This window comes from Colletotrichum scovillei (assembly GCF_011075155.1).
Source record: "Colletotrichum scovillei strain TJNH1 chromosome Unknown Contig00007, whole genome shotgun sequence".
Lineage (NCBI taxonomy): Eukaryota > Fungi > Ascomycota > Sordariomycetes > Glomerellales > Glomerellaceae > Colletotrichum > Colletotrichum scovillei.
In genome coordinates, this window is record NW_023336265.1 from 2,160,580 (window position 1) to 2,181,823 (window position 21,244).

The 21,244-nt window shown below is 51.1% G+C and overlaps 4 protein-coding genes across 4 annotated transcripts; 3 read left to right on the forward strand and 1 right to left on the reverse strand.

Annotated features, from left to right (window-relative positions):
* The first annotated feature begins 221 nt into the window (after positions 1-221).
* HER10_EVM0005440 (methyltransferase) lies at positions 222-2,128 on the forward strand. The gene is made up of 5 exons (XM_035475058.1): positions 222-560; positions 689-1,192; positions 1,272-1,473; positions 1,535-1,780; positions 1,843-2,128. The coding sequence occupies exons 1-5, from the start codon at positions 491-493 to the stop codon at positions 2,042-2,044; spliced, it is 1,224 nt and encodes a 407-aa protein (XP_035331475.1). The 5' UTR covers positions 222-490; the 3' UTR covers positions 2,045-2,128.
* Positions 2,129-3,597: 1,469 nt separating this feature from the next.
* HER10_EVM0008552 (putative KR domain-containing protein) lies at positions 3,598-11,262 on the forward strand (the record flags this gene model as incomplete). Its single annotated transcript, XM_035478069.1, has 4 exons — positions 3,598-3,633; positions 3,692-9,001; positions 9,066-9,766; positions 9,819-11,262. The coding sequence occupies 4 exons, from the start codon at positions 3,598-3,600 to the stop codon at positions 11,260-11,262; spliced, it is 7,491 nt and encodes a 2,496-aa protein (XP_035331670.1).
* A 4,263-nt stretch (positions 11,263-15,525) lies between these two features.
* Positions 15,526-17,250, forward strand: HER10_EVM0005500 (NADH:flavin oxidoreductase/NADH oxidase; the record flags this gene model as incomplete). The annotated part of the gene is made up of 5 exons (XM_035475114.1): positions 15,526-15,624; positions 15,783-16,211; positions 16,330-16,482; positions 16,557-17,112; positions 17,201-17,250. The coding sequence occupies 5 exons, from the start codon at positions 15,526-15,528 to the stop codon at positions 17,248-17,250; spliced, it is 1,287 nt and encodes a 428-aa protein (XP_035331478.1).
* Positions 17,251-17,494: 244 nt separating this feature from the next.
* Positions 17,495-19,681, reverse strand: HER10_EVM0001977 (uncharacterized protein; the record flags this gene model as incomplete). The annotated part of the gene is made up of 3 exons (XM_035471708.1): positions 17,495-18,098; positions 18,157-18,749; positions 18,818-19,681. The coding sequence occupies 3 exons, from the start codon at positions 19,679-19,681 to the stop codon at positions 17,495-17,497; spliced, it is 2,061 nt and encodes a 686-aa protein (XP_035331249.1).
* Positions 19,682-21,244: the final 1,563 nt, after the last annotated feature.

Sequence of the window (21,244 nt, forward strand, 5' to 3'; positions counted from 1 at the left end):
CCTTGGTCGGCCTCCTTCTGTTATCTACGCTAGCCCAGATGTCTCACGATCTCGCCGAGTCCCTTGAAGCCAGCATACAGAGGATGGGAGGAAGAGTACTCTGCAAGACAAACGCATTCCATTCTCCAAACCTTAATCCCCTGCACGAATAAGAAGCCTAGACCTCTGAGCGCACCCGGACGCACTTTTCAGCAACCCCGCCTCCACACTCTTGACTCGGACAGACTTCCCGTTCACTAGGTTGAGTGACGGGTGGTCCGATTCATGGGTCATCCAGGCTAGGGTAGCTTGACCTTCGGAGCCAGGGCCGCTAGAGATTACGACGCGAAGTCACAACCAAAACATTGTCATTCTCTCACTCATCCTCATTCCAAACAGTTTCACAGAACTTGGCGAGGCTTTGGATTTCACGCGAACTAAGCTTCAAAGGCCCGAGTACGGCGGTAGCTTGAGCGCATACACTCAAGAAGGTCCAAGCCGTGCTGTTACGATGGGCACAGCAAGCAATCCCGGAAGCCCTAGCAGGGGCCCTTCTGAGGGCTCACGACGCGACAATGATGGTGAGCTAAATTGACTATTCGAATTCGGGGGTGGCCCTATAGAGATTAAAACCTCGAAACCACATATCATATCACAATTGTCGCGTCGGATCGCGTCTTATCAGAAGGATGGTGGTAACAAAAGACAGCAGCGTCAGGATCTGCCGCACCTACGGCTGGCGGTTCAAGTACGGAGCAGACGACGACGACGACGACGACAGTCTCCGATGCAACGACGACATCAACCGATCCAGTTCCAGCCCAATCAAGCATTTCCAGCCCTCCTGTACAAAGCTTCGCCGGGCCCTCCGCCGAACATCCCCTCGAGGCCGGGGGCACCGACGATGATGATGAATTTACTCCCAGCGTCTTTGACGGATCATCGATAGACGACGACAGGAGTCAAAGGACTGACTCAACTTCCCTGAACTCTAGCGTCTATGAGCATAGCTTCCAGCACGGCCGGCGTTACCATAAGTTCCGACACGGACGGTACCCGATCCCCAACGACGAGACGGAGCAAAACCGCGAGGACATGTTGCATGCGATGATGCTGGAAGCCACGGACGGGAAGCTTTACTTTGCGCCCATCGGGGATAACCCGCAGAAGATTATTGATCTCGGTACGGGAACTGGTATCTGGGCAATTGAGAGTGAGTGAAAATATCCGAATGTCTCTCTGAGAAACAAGAACATGCGGAAAGGGGATAGGTCAGCTAACCGAAGGAACAGTGGGCGATTTATTCCCAAGCGCGGAGATCCATGGCCTCGACTTGAGCCCCATCCAGCCCGTTTGGGTACCACCGAATGTCAAGTTCTTAGTAGATGATGTTGAGGATACTTGGTTGAACGGCACAAATTTTGACTTTGTCCACCTACGAAACATGGTGCCTGTTCTCAAGTCACCCGTTGGCCTGCTACGGAATGCGTTCGAGTATGTTCTTTGACTTGAAATCTCCACCTCTCCCGTACTTTAAATTAATTACGCCCTGTAGGCACATGAAGCCCGGCGGCTGGGTCGAGCTTCAGGATGTTGACGGCCAAGTTCACTGTGACGATGGCACGATGCCTTCTGACTGGCCCCTTGTCCGCTTCACGAACCATCTCGTAGAAGCATTCGCGAAGTTTGGGACGAATTCTCATGCCGCTGTGTTTGGACGGCAGTATCTGGAGCAGGCCGGCTTCGTCAACATCCAACATCACACAGTGAAGTTACCGTATGGCACATGGCCCAGGGATAAGTAAGTGCCGTCAGAAAGTCCAAACATATGATTTGTGACACACTAACAATCTCCTCCCTCAGAATTATGCGACTAATTGGCATGTATTACCGTACGGCCTGCGAAGAATTCTTCCCGGTAGTAGGTGCAATCCACTTTGAGCTGTTGGGATGGAGTAAGATTGAGATGGAAGTTCTCTTCGCCGAATGTCGGAATGCCATGAGAGACCCTAATGTACATGCTTACGGTATGATGCATTTCTGGAGTGGACAAAAGCCTTTGTGAAAAAGGCACTGGGGGGTCGCAGAACGAAGGAAAGGACATCCGCTACCACGGCGACTGGGTTGGAGAGGGATAGCAACAGAACACAAAGTCAGGCTCAAAAAAGCCTATTTGATTACACATATCCTCCTTCTTGACGAGAGTGTTTCGCTGAATACTTGTTGAATCCTGAAACTCGACTCATCATCATGATGGGGATGCATTTCCATATTGACGAGTGCTTCAGCGCTCTGGTCTTTACGTTTCTGGGAAATCGGGGCTGCCAACACATCATCATCAAGGATACGACTGCACCGAATCGGGGCAATCAATACACGTTATTACTTGACTATCTTCATTCGTTTAGAGGGCCTTGGCTGCAGGTGAGCCGTTGAGAATGCCAGCTAGGGGTATTTATCCTGCATGCCCCTAACCCTCCAGTCGGTATCCAGATATACGGCATGCCTAGAATGGAGCGAATTGCCCGCATTCAGGATCTGAAGACTTCCACCTGCGCAAGATCCAACCAGCTTAGAACTTGGGACTTGCACCGCCGCAAAGGTAACCAAAGTCGCACTCTCAAGCCGGACACTGCCGGGGTTTTACGGCGGTGCGGGACTCGCGTTTGCCGGAAAGGGAACATGGGGTCCGAAGGCATTAGCTCAACTGTGATTGAACAGGTGCTTGTCGATAGTTTGCCATCTAAATCCTTCAACGATGACCAGAATGTTCTTATCGACGAAAGTCCCTTACGAATAGCTTGAACTCATTGCTCTGCAGGGCACCCCGGGCTGTCCCTGATTAGTCACTGAGTCCTCCAGAGTCTATCACGGCACAGTCCATCTCGACTTCAGAGATGTACAAGATGCCAGTAAGTTGGCATCACTGATATCAAATTGTGATACGAGATACCCCAGAAACTAACTGTCTTGAATATTGCCCAGCCGATCCACTTAACAGGAATGAAAGACATTATCATTACTCAGATTGCATCTACGACGGCTCGGCACGATAAGCAAACAGTCTTGGTACCAGTAAGGGGCGAAAAAAAGGACTTTGGTGCATGTTGGTCGGGAGGAGCCTTTGCTGACGTTGGATCTTTCGTCCAATATTCCACGTCCCGGCCCTACCTCTGGAAGTCTGACGTCGGATGCTTGTGGACTTTGGACGTATCAGTGCCACTATTTCGCCCGAGGCGGATATGCGGCTTTCAATAGTCGACCCACGATCTACTGCACGTCAGAATGATTTGAGTCCAGACGCGTATTCATCCACAGTTTTCCCTCTTTGAGACAGCATTATCTACGTTTGGGAATCAAACAACATTGCCAAGATCGCCTTTGACCAAGATTGCTGACGCCAACCCAACAATTGCCTAGAATGGCAAAAGTATGTCACTACTTACTTTTGCTGGTATGACAGTCAGGGTGAGATTTACTAAAGCTTGTCCTTGCCCGCCTGAAGTGCTCATCTTCATCGGATAGGTTCATCAGATCTAGCTTTCGTTACCCATCTTACACGTTTGGTTGCGAAGCAAAACATAGCCACCACTTTGGGCAGTCGTTGATAATTATACCATGGCGCCATTTATGGAATCAATTGCAGAAACGCCTGTAGGTCTCTCCCCGTAATGAGTCTGAAAATCATCTCTAATACGCGATTTTCTTGCAGCCAAATGGGCAATTGGGGTCGGCGGATGCTCCGCCAAATGCTATGGAGCCCATTGCGATTTGCGGCATGGCGTTGAGACTACCTGGTGGTATCGCAACCCCTGAAGAGTTCTGGCAATTCCTAGTGGATAAGAAAGACGCCCGATGCCAGATCCCCAAGTCCAGGTTCAATGCATCCAGCTACTACTCTGATACCGGAAAACCTGGTCACATCAAGACCCAGCATGGATACTTCTTAGATGACTCCGTCGATCTTGGGGCGCTTGATACTACGTTTTTCCGAATGCCCAAAAACGAGGTTGAGAGAGGTGATCCTCAGCAAAGACTACTCCTCGAGCTGACTAGAGAGTGTCTGGAAAGTGCCGGCGAAGTTGACTATCGCGGCAAGACGATTGGGACTTTTGTTGGATGCTTTGGTGAAGACTGGCTCGAGACTTTGACCAAGGATAGCGAAGTTGTTGGCCAGTACAAGATTACCGGCTACGGAGACTTCATGCTTTCTAATCGGCTTTCCTATGAGTACGACCTCAAAGGACCAAGCATGACCATCAGAACGGGCTGTTCCTCCGCCCTCATTGGGCTTCACGAGGCCTGCATGTCTATCCAGCACGGCCAGTGCAATGCCGCAATCGTTGCCGGATCTAATCTCATCTTGGCACCTGGGCTATACGTTAGCATGTCTGAGCAAGGAGTTCTCTCGCCAAACGGCTCATGCCGAACTTTTGATGCAGCTGCCGACGGCTATGCCCGAGGAGAAGCTGTTAATGCTGTCTATGTTAAACGACTGAGCGATGCCATTCGAGACGGCAATCCGATTCGTGCCGTTGTTCGGGGAACATCATCCAACGCAGACGGCAAAACACCGAGCTTGACTATCCCGAGTTTCGAAAGTCACGAAGCAATGATTCGTCGTGCCTATAGCATGGCAGCTATTAGTGCAACGGGTATTGCCCTGACAGGATTCGTGGAGTGTCATGGCACCGGTACTCCCGCGGGCGATCCTATCGAAACGAGAGCCATTGCAAAGGTGTTTGGTGATTCTGGAGTTCACATCGGTTCTTGTAAGCCCAATATTGGTCACTCAGAGGGTGCCTCCGGCATCACATCGCTCATCAAGTCCATCATGGCCTTAGAGCACAGGACTATTCCCCCTAATATCAAGTTCGACTGTCCCAATCCGAAGATTCCGTTCGAGGAGAAGAATCTCAAAGTTCCAGTTGAACCAACACCCTGGCCGGAAGATAGAATCGAGCGGGTATCTGTCAACTCTTTTGGAATCGGAGGTGCCAATGCACACGTCGTAGTCGAGTCTGCGGCGAGCTTTCTTGGTCGCTTTGGACGCCCATCTTTTCCAAACTCAACGTCAAGCATTTGGGACCAGGCACAGCTCATGACATACTCTGCCAACACGGCTGATTCATTGAGACGACAAGTTGTCAACAATCAGAAGTATATCGCCGAACATCCGGATTCTCTCAACGATATAGCGTATACGCTCGCCACCCGCCGCATTCACCTACCGCACAGGGCATTTTCAATCATGGGAAACGGGGTCGAGCTCAGTACGTCGACATTTGCGAAGTCGCCCAGCACACCCGCGGATCTCGCTCTTGTATTCACTGGCCAAGGAGCTCAGTGGCCAGGCATGGCGCTAGAGCTAATGTTGAGCAACCGAGTATTCGCACAATCGATTCGGCATATGGACAAAGTCTTGAGTCTGCTTCCGGACGGGCCATCATGGACTTTGATGGACGAGCTTCGCAAGCCAAAAGAGTCGAGTCGTCTTCACGAAGCCTATATCTCTCAACCGCTTTGCACTGCTGTACAGATTGCCCTAGTAGATACCCTCCGAGCCACAGCGAGCATCAAACCGTTTGCTGTCATCGGCCACTCTTCTGGAGAGATGGCTGCTGCTTATGCTTGCGGAAAGCTGACATCGAACGAGGCGATTGCAGCGGCATACTATCGCGGAGTAGTCTCATCAGAAGTCACCAAATCGGGTGCCATGGCTGCAGTAGGCATGGGTCGAACTGATGTAACTCCGTTCCTGCGACCAGGCGTCGGGATCGCTTGCGAGAACTCGCCTTCAAGCGTCACAATTTCTGGTGATACTCATCTCGTTGGGGCAGTTCTCACGCAGATTCGGGCGGCAAAGCCCGAGGCCCTCGCTCGTCTACTCAAGGTCGATACCGCATACCATTCTCACCACATGCAGGAAGTGGGAGATCGATATCTCACTTTGTCATCTCCTCATATCGATGCCTCAAAGTCTACGGCCACATCCTCTCCTTTGATGTTTTCTTCAGTGACCGGCAGCCTCCTACCTCCGGGTTGGGTGGCTGATGCGCATTACTGGAGGTCAAACCTTGAATCTCCGGTGCTTTTCAACGCAGCTGTTACTAAGCTGATTGAAGCTCACAAGACTCACAACAGCAACCACCTAGTTTTTCTCGAAGTTGGGCCGCACTCGGCCTTGGCCGGTCCTTTACGGCAGATTCTTGCGCAATTCTCCTTGAACCTGTCCTACGCATCCTGTCTCGTAAGGGCAAAGAACGCGACAGAGTCATTCTTGGCAGCTCTTGGACAACTCTGGCAACTCGGCATGGAAATTGACTTCAACCTTCTCACCAATCCTGAACGAACTGCCAATGTGGTAGCAGACATGCCCTCATATCCATGGCATCATGACCACTCGTTGCTTTTTTCAAGTCGCATTTCCGATGAGTGGCGGCACCGAAGGTTCCCAAAACACGAGATTCTCGGCGTAAGGGTTACCGAAAGCAGTCTCAACGAGCCGGTGTTTCGCAACATGTTGTCTTTGGACCATGTACCATGGATTTCCGACCACAACATCAAGGGCGACGTCATCTTTCCATGCGCGGGCTACATTGGTATGGCTGGAGAAGCTGCGAGGCAACTCGGCACGAAAGACTTCGCCGGCTACTCCATGCGCAACGTTGTAATTGACATGGCAATGGTATTGAGTGCGAACAAGGCCACAGAAGTTATTACGAGTCTCCGGAAAGAGAGGCTTACAGACAGCCTCGATAGTTCTTGGTGGGATTTCACAGTTACCTCCTTCAATGGCTCCACTTGGATGAAGCATTGCAGCGGGCAAGTCAAAACCCTCGAAGACAAGGCTCAAGCCTTGAAGAAACCTCTTCGGGATCTTCCACGCGATGTCAATTCTGGAAAATGGTACCAAGCTCTCCGCAATGTCGGCGCCAACTATGGCCCTTACTTTCAAGGCTTGTCGGACGTCACTTGCTCTCCGGCAGAGAATGTGTCTGCTGGTACAGCAACACATACCATTCAAAACGATTCCTACTACGCAATTCATCCAACCAAAGTAGACTTCTTTCTCCAACTATTCAGCGTTGCTGCAATGAAGGGCATCGGCCACAAACTCAACATCATGAACGTCCCGACATCCATCGAAGCCCTTGATCTTTACGATTGTGATTCTGAGGTACGAATGGAGGTCGAGGCCACTCAGACCCCGCGAGGACTGCTTTTGGGAAGTGGATTTGGACTCGATTCTGAAGAAGGGACGGCCCTCTCACTCAAGGGAGTGAAATTAAGTCCGCTAGAAAACGACGTGGCAGAAGAGAATGTCGATCCTCATGCAGGAGCAAGGATTTTCTGGCAGGCGGATATTGATTTCCTCAAGATCTCGGACCTGATCAAGCCTCATTCTCAACAGAAAGCCTTCAGCCTTACCCGAAATCTCACGCTGTCTTATATCAAGGAGGCGTTGAGACGATTAGAGGGTGTAGTGAGTGTGCAGCCGCACCTATTACGATTCCTCGCTTGGATGCAACAGCAACCAGTGCTACCCGATGTCCAAGATCTAAACAGTAATGGCATTGATCTGGGTCCTTTTGGTCCTCTCGACGTTGCGATGCGTGTCGTTCTGGAACACATTGGCCCGATTTTCAGAGGCGAAACTGAGCCTCTCGAGGTTTTGTTGCCAAACAACATCTTAACTTCTGTCTACGACTCCTTGAACATCACAAACAGAGAGCCACTCTTCCGAGCACTTGGCCACTCAAAGCCAAATCTCAGAATCTTAGAGGTTGGCGCTGGGACGGGTGGAACTACAAGCAAAGTTCTTGACTGGTTGAGAGGACCGACGGGCGCATCACTGTATTCCGAATACACATATACCGACATCTCTGCCGGTTTCTTTTCGGCTGCAAAAGAAAGATTCAGCTCTTCTTCTAACATGTCTTTCAAGGTGCTTGACATATCCAAAGACCCAACCGAGCAAGGTATTGAGCCCGGGACTTACGACTTGGTGGTTGCGGCCAACGTTCTTCATGCTACTCCAAGTCTGAGGGAGACTCTGGTCAACGTCCGCAAACTGCTGCAGCCCCAGGGGAGGCTGTACATGGAAGAGTTGTCATACGATGCCTTACCGCTCAATTTCGTCATGGGTATTCTTCCAGGCTGGTGGCTTGGAGCTGAGGACCAGAGACCCGACCAGCCACATGTTTCGCCGGAGCGTTGGGAATTGGAACTCAGGAATGCCGGGTTCAATGGCCTCGAGGACGTTGCCTATGACTCCGACCGTCCGAACAACTTGCTTGCTTTCATGACAGCCAGGCCCATGCCAGCCGCCACTACTCCCAGAGGTGTCACTATATTGCATGACTTGACTTCTTTGGGCCTCGGAAAAAGCTTGCGAGACGTTCTGACGGAAAAAGGCTCGCCGAGTGTGACTCTGCACGACATCTCGGATGGTCTTCCATCTGAATCAAGCGAGTTCATCTCAGTGCTTGATCTTAAGACGCCATTCTTCGATGGTATCAGCCCGGAGGCATTCTACAAGTTCCGTGGACTCGTCACACAAGCTTCGAATCAACAGGCTAGAATCCTTTGGCTTACCGGCTCTTCTCAACTCAAGTGCTTCGACCCACGATGGGGGCAGACTATCGGTGCTGCACGATCTATTAGAAATGAACTGAGCTTAGACTTTGCAACTTGTGAAGTCGATAAGATCAATTCGTCTTCGCTCAGCGCTATCTCGCAGGTTATAGACAAGTTCCAGAGGACTCGTCATGGTACACGAAGCTCGTCGGAGTACGAGTACAGCATATTGGACGGGACGGTACACATTCCCAGATTGTATCCCATCAGTATCAACGATGAACTGCAAGCTTGTCGTTCAGATCCTGGCGACTTGACTCATGATCTACGCATCGGTAGATACGGCCGTCTGAACACGCTTGACTGGTATCCGAAGGCCAAACAGCCATTGGGGGGCGATGATGTGCTTATTGAAGCCAAAGCTGTCGGCATGAACTTCAAGGTAAGCATGAGATTTTTACGCTTGAAAATAACACTACATGTGATGTATCGCTGACAGCTTGTAGGATGTTCTCATAGCCATGGGCATTGTCGACTCAAGCATGAGCAGTCTCGGTCTGGAAGCCGCTGGAATAGTCCGTGAGACTGGACCCGAAGTTACAACTCTTGTCTCCGGCGATAAAGTCTTTGTCTTTGGCGGCGGCTGCTTTTCCACTGGCATCACAATTTCGGAGAAGTTATGCGTCAAGATTCCAGACTCGTTGGCATTCCAAGATGCTGCCACCATGCCATGCGTATTTTCGACTGTGATTTATGGCCTGCTTGACATTGGTCGTCTCACCGAGGGAGATTCTGTCTTGATTCACTCTGCTTGTGGAGGTGTTGGCCTTGCGGCAATCCAGATCTGCAAGATGGTGGGTGCAGAAATCTACTGCACCGTCGGGAGTGATGAAAAGGTGCAATACCTTGAGTCGACATACGGAATTCCCAGAGAACGAATCCTCAATTCTCGGAACGATTCTTTCCTTGGGGGTATCCAAGACTTGACTAGCGGTCGGGGTGTAGATGTTGTGCTCAACTCTCTCAGCGGAGAGCTGTTACATGCCTCATGGAACTGTGTTGCGGAGTTCGGTAAGATGATTGAGATTGGGAAACGTGACCTGATCGGCAACGGGAAGCTCGCACTGAATGTCTTCGAGCTGAACCGGAGTTACCACGGCGTTGATCTTGGACATCTGATCGAAATTAAGCCTAAAGAAGGAAACAGGTACGAATGCTTGGAGTTCGAGGGCTGCGTTACCTTCCTAACAGATCACTAGATTGTTGAGACGAATCGTCGAGTACTATGAGCAGGGGTACATTGGCCCGATCACACCAACAAAGGTTTTCGGCGCCGACATGGTGGAAGAGTGCTTCAGGTACATGCAGAAGGGCCAGCACATCGGCAAAATCGTGGTCACGATGGAGTCAATGAAGACGACTCTAGCAGTCGGATCTGCTTCAAACGGCCAGCCCTCTTTTGATCACGACTCCAGCTACCTCCTTGTTGGCGGATTGGGCGGTCTTGGGCGTTCTGTCTCTACCTGGATGATCGAGCATGGAGCAAGGCATCTGGTGTTTTTGTCCCGACAGAGCGGAGAGACAGCAGAGGACCAAAGATTTATCGCCGAGCTCGAAGCCCAGGGATGCTCAGCCATCGCCGTCCGAGGAGACATCAGCTCGCTAGCGGATGTCGACCAAGCCATCCAAGCGGGATCGCGCCCAGTCCGCGGCGTGATCAACATGTCGATGGTTCTGCGGGACCAAAGCTTTGCCAATATGAGCCATGACGAGTGGACAGCAGCAGTAAACCCAAAGGTCAAAGGGACGTGGAACCTCCATCACGCCTGTATCAACGCAGGCTTGGAATTAGATTTCTTTTTGCTCTTCAGTTCCATCTCCGGTACTTATGGGCAGAGAGGACAGGCCAACTATGCTGGAGCGAACACGTTTCTTGACGCTTTCGTACAGTACCGGCAGAGTTTGGGCCTGAAGGCTGGTGTCGTTGATGTTGGCGCTATGATGGACTCGGGCTATGTGGCTGACAACCCTATACTAATGGAGAGACTGATGGGACAAGGTATCTACGGCATCAGAATCCCTCAACTACTGGACGCCCTGGCATTGGTTCTCGGCGCACCCGAACCCATTGCTCAATACCCAAGAGCGTCTTTCTTTGTCAACAACGCTCAGGTCGTGATCGGCCATCGCAGTCTCACATCTTTGAGTGACCCGGCGAACAAAGTCCCATGGAAAGAAGATCGGCGAATGGGGTACTACTTCAACTTGGGAAACAGCCAGAAATCTGCAGCCAGCATTTCTTCGGAGCAAGGTGCTCTCTCTGCATTCTTGAAATCTGCAACTGCTGACATATCCATCTTGGCTTCGTCGGAAGCCTCGGTGTTTATTGCAAGACAGATTGCGGTACAGTTGTTCCACTTACTATTGAAGCCGGTTGAGAACGAAGAAGAGATTGACGTGAGCATGTCGCTTCAAGATGCTGGACTCGATAGCTTGGTGGCAGTAGAAATGCGCGGGTGGTGGAAAGGGGTATTTGGATTTGAAATTAGTGTTTTGGAAATGCTCGGCATGGGTAGCTTACTAGCCCTCGGAGAAAGAGCGGTGAGGGGTTTGAAAGAGCTTGTGGGAGAAGCAGGAGATGAGCGCCAGGAGCCCGGCGAGAAACATGATACTGAGGGATACTTGAAGCTGAAGATGCCTTGATAGTATCAGCTCTCAGGCGTTGGGACTACAAACTATGCTTAGGCTATGCAATCTGGTATGAACGGCCCTTTGAATAGAATGTTCTAAGTTCCTTATTAACTGTGTGGTCAACTCAACGAGATAGGCGGCGATGACAGTGGTGCTAATTGTTGCCTTTCCAGATATCTCTGCTTTGGGCTGCCATTTAAATTCGGGAGCAGCATGAGCAGTACAGCGAGGAGACCCGTAGGTTCGACACGCAAACTCAAAAGGCTCTAAGTTGCTACAAAAGCTCTGCCTCGGCTGTCATTCTTGTGTGTGGAAAACCAACGCCATTTTCTGACGTGAAGTTTCGCGCTTCGTGTGTGTACCAAACCATTTTCGCTGGACAGTGCTCTGGTAATGCGGCTACACATTTATCATGAACGGGTTTGCAGTTCCTGATATGTCCTTTGTGACCTCAATTCTAGTAACTCAAAGAAGCACCAAACTGCACTGGAATCTCCGCTGAACCTCCGCCGGTGTTTTTACCGTGCCGCCGCGTTTCTCCCGAAAAGAGACCCACACCGCGTATCCGTTCAACCCCGAGGAAAAAACCAAAGACTATCGGAAACGAGTGTATACGAAGTTCAACCACTGATTGCAATGATAATGTAGATTATCCGAAATGGTATCAACCGAATGGTTCAAGCTTGCTCAGACCCCGCCCAAGTTTATCACGAAGCCGATCTGTAGTTTCCCCTTCCAATGCCTCGTACATGTACATACTGGTCACCCACGTAGCAAGTTTTCTTGACATGCTCACCACATCCAAATAGTCGATGCTGTTGTCATATCATGTCACATACAAACAGGTGTCTGGACTCTTTCCGGACATTGGTCTCATACTATGATTAGCAAAAAAACTCAAAAGAGGCAATGAACAGAGACCCTTGCCTCTGAAATCTAATCTGGCAACATACACACAGTCAGCCCGCAATTTAGTCTCCAGTGCTTAAGTGAATTTTGAAGCAAGCAATGCCCAAGTTCCCTACATACTTTTTGTTTTTCAGATAGTGAGCCGGTGGAAATGTCACTTTAGCGGGGTTCACTGTAGAATTAAGCCTTGCTAATCAGCTCAGCGACAAGAGATGTAAACATCGATCTGCCATTTGAAGTCCATTACACTGTTACACGGCTGCACCTCACAGACGCAAATAGCGACAATGCTTTCATCGGATTCGGCTAAATTATCACTCAGAATGTTCTAAGGAGAAGAATCAATTTGACGGAAACGGAAGTCGCACCTCTAACGATCAATATTGCAATTGCCGGGTTTCTGAATTCCACTTGTGAGACACTTGATTGCTTATCTTAGGTAGTAGCCCAACTGTACCTTGACAATAAACTCGGGATTTGATTATGGATTTGCCGGTAAGACTCCGATCAAGGTTTTCAAATGCGACCAGTCTTCTATTACCCACTGACCGCAAGTCAACCTTGATATATGCTTTGCATTCTCACACCCTTTTCTCCATATGGACGTCTTGCCCCAAGTGTCAATCATATCTATCCACGGGTATCGTACCCTTTAACATGCTACTCACCACTCTCTAAATGAAGGTCGCTCCGGCACTCGCGTCCGAAAGTTCCATACTGCAATAATCAAAATCTCGGACTTGAACCCCTTTTCAACCTTGTCTACTGCCGGACCCTCTACCGAGGATGGCACCCCTGCCGACGCCCCAGTCGGGTGCCGAGGTCGGCACTTCACGCCCAAGCATTTCATCCCAACATGTAGGGTGCGGATACGCACGTCCAGCTTCACCGGCAGTATCGGTGTAGATAAAATTCGTCTCAAATCGCCGCTGCCAAGTCGAACTCGAAGAGTGTTGCATTAGAGTTGATCGGCTCCGGGCAAGACCTCCTGTTGTCGTCTTTTCAAATTCCTTCTGAGGCGGACATTGTCCGAGCGGCCGCCGGTGGGCTTGCATATCCCTCAGAATAGAGAGGCAAGGATATCCGTTGACTATTGACAATCAGTTTTTGGATTTTTGCACGAAAGAGTCGCAGATAAAGGCATCTTGCAATTTGAAGGTTCTGGTGTCTACGCAAAGCGTCTGAGGCGGTGAACGGTTGTCGAAGTGCCGTGTTTTCGCCACAATCTCACCACGTTGACCTTGAACGAAAAAAAAAGAGGATTGGTTTCTTGAGGAGTTTGGATAACAAGAGGTGCAGCATCTATGTGGGGATGTTGCAATCGGCGAGCGAGGGTGCTACGTCTACGTCTGCACATCCGAATAGTCAACTGTTGTCGTAGATCCTCAAAAAAAAAAAAATGCGCATATCCTCAGGGAAGAGATTCCTGGCAGCAAACCCTGACAGTGGTCCAATTCGAAACTGCAGACAAAGGTCTAGAATTTGTAAACGAGTCACAACATCTGGTTTGGTCTAGACGCATCGAAATGGATCATGAACATGGGACGACCGCTTGCGTTTTCCAGTCTAGAGTGTGAGTGTCAATGAGAATGAAAGGTTCAACCCGGCTATGCTGTAGGCAGGGCGGTACTTAGAGTCTGTATCATTCGGAGCATGTTGCTTCTTGTGACTACAGTGGCATTCAAATACTTACACAGTTCAGAGAGTGTGACCGGGATTTAAAGAACACATGAAGAACGGTTCAATACCAAAATCAGTCTAAAAGCGTACCTACCACAGTGATGTTGGGCTGTTCAGAGGCACGACGTTGAATGGAAGTCGCACATATTGCCGTTCCTCCACTGTTATCTCCCTGCAGGTGTTCAATATTCACACTTTGTAAATGCGCAACAGCCCTGTGTATCGCTGTTCCGACTGGGGACTTGGCGGGAACCACGACATCCACAAAACGGCCCAGGGTAAGTTCAATAATCAATGGCGGCATCGCCCATCACGACATGTGATGGTACTCTTCGTTATTAAAATGTATGTTCCCGAGAAACCGCAAATCTACAAAGCATGTTGTGGACTACTCTCGGCGCCCAATCATCTCAAAATTCGTGCTTGTCTCTTACGTTTGTCACTGAGTTGAGAGGTCCTTGACTTCCATCCGATGCTAACTTGAGATGGGATAGAGACAATACTCTAGTGGCGTCAGTGTTCTACAATCCGTACACTGTAGTACTCCGTACAGATACCGACTATCTGGTATTAGTGATTACAGTAGGGATGTCTTGGACAGCAATCATGCAAGGCGCTCGCAATTCCAGCCCAAATTGACCGAACCTTGACGCTCAGCTGCAGCCACAACTAGAAAGGGGCATAAAGTGCCTATCAACGTGAACAGACCTGTCGCCGCCATGAGGGTAATAAGGCAGTGGAGGATTCACCATGGAATAACCGACATTGAGCCGCTAACCCCACGATCGGCGACTGAATTGACGCCGCTTGAGACTTTGCGGCCGTGTCCTAGGGTGGTATCCGCCGTGTCGGCGAGTCGGCGAGACCACCGTGAGCAACATTAGACCGCGTGTCGGCAGGGGTCCGGATCCTTCTGGCATGCAGACCTTGGTCAGCGATGGCCTGACGAACCGGCCACTCAGTTGCGGGCACTACGGCATCTCACAGTTTTGAGACAAATTTCCAGTAAGCGGCTGGTGCCAGAGCGGCAAAAATATCTCAGACGACCCGCACCAAGTTCGCCGTCCGATGCGAAATAGGTAGCGAAGGCGCGAGAGTATCAGGGTTTGGTGCTTGGGGATTGAGTCATCATTTGTATTTTGTCATCAGGTCTTTCTGTCCCATGGAGTGTGGGATAATTTTCCCACATGGTAAGTCTGGTAAGTTAGTAATGCACCCTGACTAACAAGTGCTCTCTCACCTTTGTAATACTGCTTGCACAATTCGTGCGCCTTATGCAGCCATCAGCGTAGTACAAAGCCACCAGTCGAAAACGGTATGGTCTTGGCCAAGAGTCGGAGTACACGTCGGCGTCGCAAGCAGCGCAAGACGCAATGAATTAAGCCGATTTCTCAGCGAACCACCGACTTACGTCTTTGGCGCATTATGAGGGTAATTCCTCAGCACCGAGCGGCTCAACAGTTCATCCTCTCTCGCCGACATTCGTTCTTCTTGATGTTTAGAAATGTACGACAGTGAAGTCACAACGCCGTTATAGAGTCTTCATGTTCCACATAAAGTTCAACGTTTCTTGATCTCCAACAAGGTTTGTTTGTCGTTCACAATAAGCACGGACAGAGAGAACAATATTCGTAAATCTCTACTCCCATCGCAAAGCCAGATATAACATCATCTCCACTCAACAAAATGACCAAGGTCGAAGCTCCGCTGGCCGCAGACCAGGCACCAGTTCCCGGCGCATTGCAAGTCTCAGACCCCGGCTTGATCAACGAGGGAGCCAAAAATGTAAGACCCCTACCCCCAGCGCAGCGAGAGGCGTTCGTCCTGTGGGAATGCCATGCTGCCAGTACTGAGACGGTGACTGCACCGCGGTAAATCCTCCGCGAGGCCACTGTCTAGAGCTCACAAAGTGCCGTACGCGTACTGATTAGCCCGGATGAAAGGTTCCGTACTTCACCCCCATCCAGGACCCAACCGCCGGGACTGCCAGGGACCCTCAGCCAGACGGCACCCTATTCTCGCCGCTCAAGATCCGCGGCCTGACGCTGCACAACCGCATCATCGTGTCGCCCATGTGCCAGTACTCTGCCGACAATGGGCACATGACGGCCTGGCACAAGACCCATCTCCAGAGCTATGCGGTCCGCGGCGCCGGGCTGGTTTTGACGGAGGTCCAGGCCGTGGTGCCCGAGGGCCGCATCTCGCCCGAGGACCTGGGTATCTGGGATGACTCGCAGCTGGTCGCCGCTAAGGAGGTCATTGACTTTGTCCACAGCCAGGGAGGGCACATTGGTGCCCAGATTGGCCATGCCGGCCGGAAAGCCAGCACCGTTGCACCTTGGATTGACCGTAAGGCGGTGGCAGGCGAAAAGGTATCTACTTGGCGTCCTGAACCCCCGTATCCGTACTTTGAAGAGCTTCGGCTCCCGCATCACACACACTTGCGCGTGTGACAGTGATGAGCACACAGCTAACACACATTCGTTACAGGGTCGGGGATGGCCCAAGGACATCTACGGGCCCTCTGCCGTAGCGTACAGTGATGACACCTACGTTCCCAAAGAAATGACCTTGAAAGACATTGAGACTCTGAAAGCGAAATGGGTCGATGCCGTTAAGCGTGCTGTCAAAGTCGGATACGACGTAAGTTTCACTGCCGGGGGGCCCAGTTAATCACTGTCCCTTTTTTTGTTTACAGCTGTTGAATTATTCTACAGACCATCGAGATCCATGCTGCCCATGGGTACCTGATCAATAACTTTTTGTCGCCCACATCCAACAAGAGGACCGACCAGTACGGCGGCAGCTTCGAGAACCGTTCCCGCCTGCTCGTCGAGCTGACGGAACTGACACGCGCCAACGTGCCCGACGACTATCCGGTTCTGGTGCGTCTCGCCGGCACCGACTATCTAGAATTTGACCCTTCGATCCCTCAGTGGGACATCCCTCAAGCCCAGAAGCTCGCCAAGATCCTCGCGGACAAGGGGGCGGATTTCCTCGATATTTCCGCCGGCGGGCAAGATGCGAGGATGAAGGTCGTGCCCGGACCCAAGTACCAGGCGTATATAGCGGAAGCTATCCGGAAAGCCGTTGAGGGCACCGGGACCCTGGTAGGGTCCGTCGGCGGCATCGCGACGGGGAAGGACGCCACGGAAGTCTTGGCGGACGGCCAGGCAGACGCCGTTCTCGTGGGCCGGGCGTTCCTCAAAGACCCTAACCTGGTATGGACTTGGGCTGACGAGTTGGACATTGACGTCCATGCTCCTAGTCAATGTGAGTTGAAGAGTCTCTCCATGTTCTCCAATCCCAAAGAGCGTTTTCTTCTCCATAAATTAGACTTTGGCTAAACTCATGTTCCCAGACGGTTGGCCTTTCGGACGCACAAGGACCCACAGACCAAGCAAGCATTGAGTTCTGAATTCTTGGAATCATGGCTTGGCCTCATCCACATTTCCGTGCCGTTTCCGAGGATCGAACGGTCTTGGTCTTTTAGAATGGGATCGAACGGGCTTCAAGGTGTTAGGTAGTAGTTTTTTTTCTTTTCTCTATAGAGTCCCATGAGTTGAATCATTCAATGATGATTGAATTTTGTCCCATCCTTGTTTTACGCCGTTCTAGAAGTTTCAGTGTTCCCACAGATTGCGTCACCCGTAATTCATATGTCTTCGCCATCATCAGACGGTGGTTGATGCGGATGAGGATGCGGGTGCGGATGCGGTTGACTTTGACCGTGAGATTGTCCAGCTGGTGACTGATTCCAAGGAGGATAACCCAGCGGCTCAAGTGCCTGCTGAGCTGCAAAATAACTGTGGCCACCCAAGACTGAAGCATCTTGACCAAACATTTGTACGTCGCCTAGGATGTCGTCGACTGTCGCATTCTCCAGTGAGAGGGAGGCCTTTCCCTGCGCGGTAGTCAAGGCCTGGACTTGGTCTAGCCTCTGGGCATACCACGCTCCTTCGTGCGATCTCTGCTTGTGGTAAAGCATAGCCTGGTCGCACAGAGCCTCGATAACCCTCCAAGCAGCAAACTTGCGCATGCTAATGTCCTCGTTGTTGTGTCTGCGGAACACAATGTTCATTTGTCGCCATGCTCGGTCTGTAACCGGGTGTTTTGGTTGTTGAGCGAGACCGATGAGAATGTTTGAAATCGTGAAGGGTGTCGTCGGCCATCTGTAGATCCAGCCACAATGGTTTTGGAGAGCCACTGCTTCACCACGCTCTGCTTCCTCCAGAATTTCTACACACTCTTGATAGAATCTAGCGATTGCAAATGTTAGTCAGTGTCAGAGCCTCTTGGCTTTAGGTTCCAACTTACCCCGATCGGAATTCAGCATCTTGACTAGCACCGGTATGTCGAGCCACAACTGTCTCAACTAGAAGTCGCATGCTTCTCATACTTGTTCTAAAGTATGATACAATTATTGCATGACTTGCAGAGCTACCGTCAACGTGGGATATAAACTTGGCCTTGATAAAGTTCTCGGTCTGGTCAATTATCCTGTTCAGCTCTTCTGGGCTCGTGTCGTTCCTCTTGCGCGTTATTGATTGCATCGTCTTGAACAGATGCTGTCGTATTAAGACAAAAGACATGTCTGTGATTCCATCCTGATCTGGAGGGGTAGAGCCTGGTTTTGCAAATCGATTTGGCATCCACTGGCTGTCGTTTGCATTCTTTGCGGGTTGGACGTCGGATATTGATGGCAGGCCAGAGTCTGCACCCTCCAAATTGTACACCGGGTTGTCCATGATTTCGAAGTGAGTCCAGACTCGGCGTCTCATATTTGCTATCCAGGGCGAATAGCTATAGTGACTCGGATCTCGGTGCAATCCAAGTCTTGTGCCGAATCGACCAGCCAATCCGAGGAGAGAAACTGCAATTTCTCCATCACCCGTGATGAATTTTGCTTGCTAGGAAGATTAGTAAAGACTATCTTCGGAGTTGTGAGTGAATGGTAAGGGAAAGTGGCCGAACGAACAATATGATAGAGCAGAGCAAAGAAAGCCAAAACCTTCCTACTCCGCAAAATGTCTGCTCTCTCAAGGGCTAGTTGGGTAGCTTCCTGCAGGTGTCGAAGGAGATCCTTCTTTGGTTTGCCTAACCTCTCTTGGATAAGGTTTGCCGGCAATGCCGCAACGGTCATGGCTTGGGTTGCAAACATGCCTGCCTCCACGTCTATCGGGATTTTGTGGACGCCCACTCGGAAATCTGTGATTTGCTGCCGCCAGTAGGACTCGTGGACTATCCGAACGTAGGGCTCAACATGCGCGAGGAAAAGGTCAGTCAGGATATCTTCCTTTTCGGGTTCAAGGTGTAGATGAGAAAGATCGGCCAGAACGGGTGTTCGACCAATAGGCCAGGAAGACGGACTCGCGGGGTTTTTGCCCGTCTTATCCGAGTCGATACGGAATAGGCATCTTGGTTCGTAGACAACGTCTTGGAGGTTGAGCCAGTAGTCGGGACCAAGATAATAGGAGACATTCTCGTCGTACACCTGCATCCCAGGATCTCCAGCCAGGGACTCGTCTCGTTCGTTGTAAAACTCGCCAAAGTGACTTGTTGCTGGACTCGCAGATGGAAACGAGCTGCTAGTCGCCTTGAGTGATTCTCCTCGAACAGACATGCCCTTCATCTCCTCGATCACCCTTTCCAGTCGGTCGACCCTCTCCTGCAACTGCTGTTGGCTTTCGGGGCTGGGGACGCCGGGCTCCCTCTGGGGGTCGTAGACACAGGAAATGCCATGACGAACACAGTTGAGGCATGGCTTGGCCTTATCGCAGCGGACCTTTCGACGTCGACATCCGTTGCATGGTTTGTTGAAGTTCAACAAATTGGACGACATGGTTGTAGTTGAAAAAATCCCTAAAACTTGAACAGGCAGACTATCTGCTCGGATAAACCACAAGCGTGCTGACAAAAGTTTGACGATGAGGCTCTCTTGGGCGTCTGTGGGGAAAATTGGGCGGACGAGCAGTCTCTTTCGGGAAGGGATGCGGCGCCGAAGCCCTAGAAGGCTCGTCTGGCGCCGGTCCGGATTTCCCGAACGACGGTAGGCCTCAGCTAAACGATACAGCAGTCAGGGGTTCAAAGGCACCAACAAGAGTGCTTGATAATTGCTTCAAAATTGCCAACATATCCGAGCGTGGGCCGGACTCGAGAACAAGAACGGGCAGGGCCCTTCCAAGCGGGAAGAGTGGCGATGGATTCGTCCGTGTTACTGTCCCGGCTCCGAACGCTGATCAAGACGAGGGCCGGTTGCCACGTGTGATGATCGATGTTAAACCTCTGGCGATGGTGAGGATAGAACCAAAAAACTCCACTCCGGTGTGGGAGGAGATGGAAGGTCCAAGAGCAGAAGACCACGTCAGGGCCACCGCCTTTACTGCTGCAGCTGAAGTTCCAAAGAAGGCGACTGCGGCCGAACAGGCGGATCTGGGCGGCCCAATCCCGCTACGAGGGATTTTGGGATCTGAACGAGGGTCGAGGATGGCAGTGGGGTACTTCCCGTAGGTCTGTACTCGGAGGAAGGGCTAGAGCGGTTGGGCGGCGCCGCGGCGGATGCTCACTGCAGTACCCTTGCAATTTTGGGCTTGTGTGTCTCTCTTCCTTCTTCCTGTTCCTTCGTATTGCGCTGTTGACTCTTGCTGTATGAATCAATGTGCTTCCTTAGCGGCCTTTAAGCAGCGAGTCGGAGAATATGCAGTGATTCGTCATCATGACACGAAGATAAATCAGTTTGATCGTGGGAATCCGAATTGGGCCTATCTGTTGCTCTCGGGGCCCGGTCCCGAGTATCACGGAGAAAGAAGATCAGAGCGTGAGCGACTGCGGCCACGCGGCGGCCGCCACGGAACAGGAATCTAGATCGTTGCTGTGAACGATTGGACAATTCACTGACATAATCCTCCGGATGGTCGATGGAGCTTCCAGGTGACGGAACGGCAATGCAATAATGAACTCTAGATGGGACGACAGGGCCGGCCCAACCCGCTCGAGACAGGAGCTCAGAAGTTCAAAGTCCAGAGACCTTCGGCTCGAGTGGTTGGTGTTGGGTTAGGCGACGCGGAGAAGGAAAAGAAGAGTGAGGAGAGATCTGCAGCTGTAGGGTTGCAGCCGTTGAGGAGCAGAAGTCCCCTTTCCCTAGTAGATGAGGTGACACAGATCTCTCAGGGCCGATTAGCTAAGGTGATGTCTCAGGTGAAAGAGAGACCGAGGGACGTCAATACCTGTGACCTGTCGCACTTGTTCGAATGGCCATCTCATTGACGCGCTATTGGCGTGACAGAGCGGATTGAGCGCCGATTGGCGAGAACGAGAATTTTGTTGCTTCCCTTGTACTGCATACTCACAAAGTATCCGCCCATTTCTAGCTTGGCGCGGTCATGGATATTTGGTAGCACAAAAA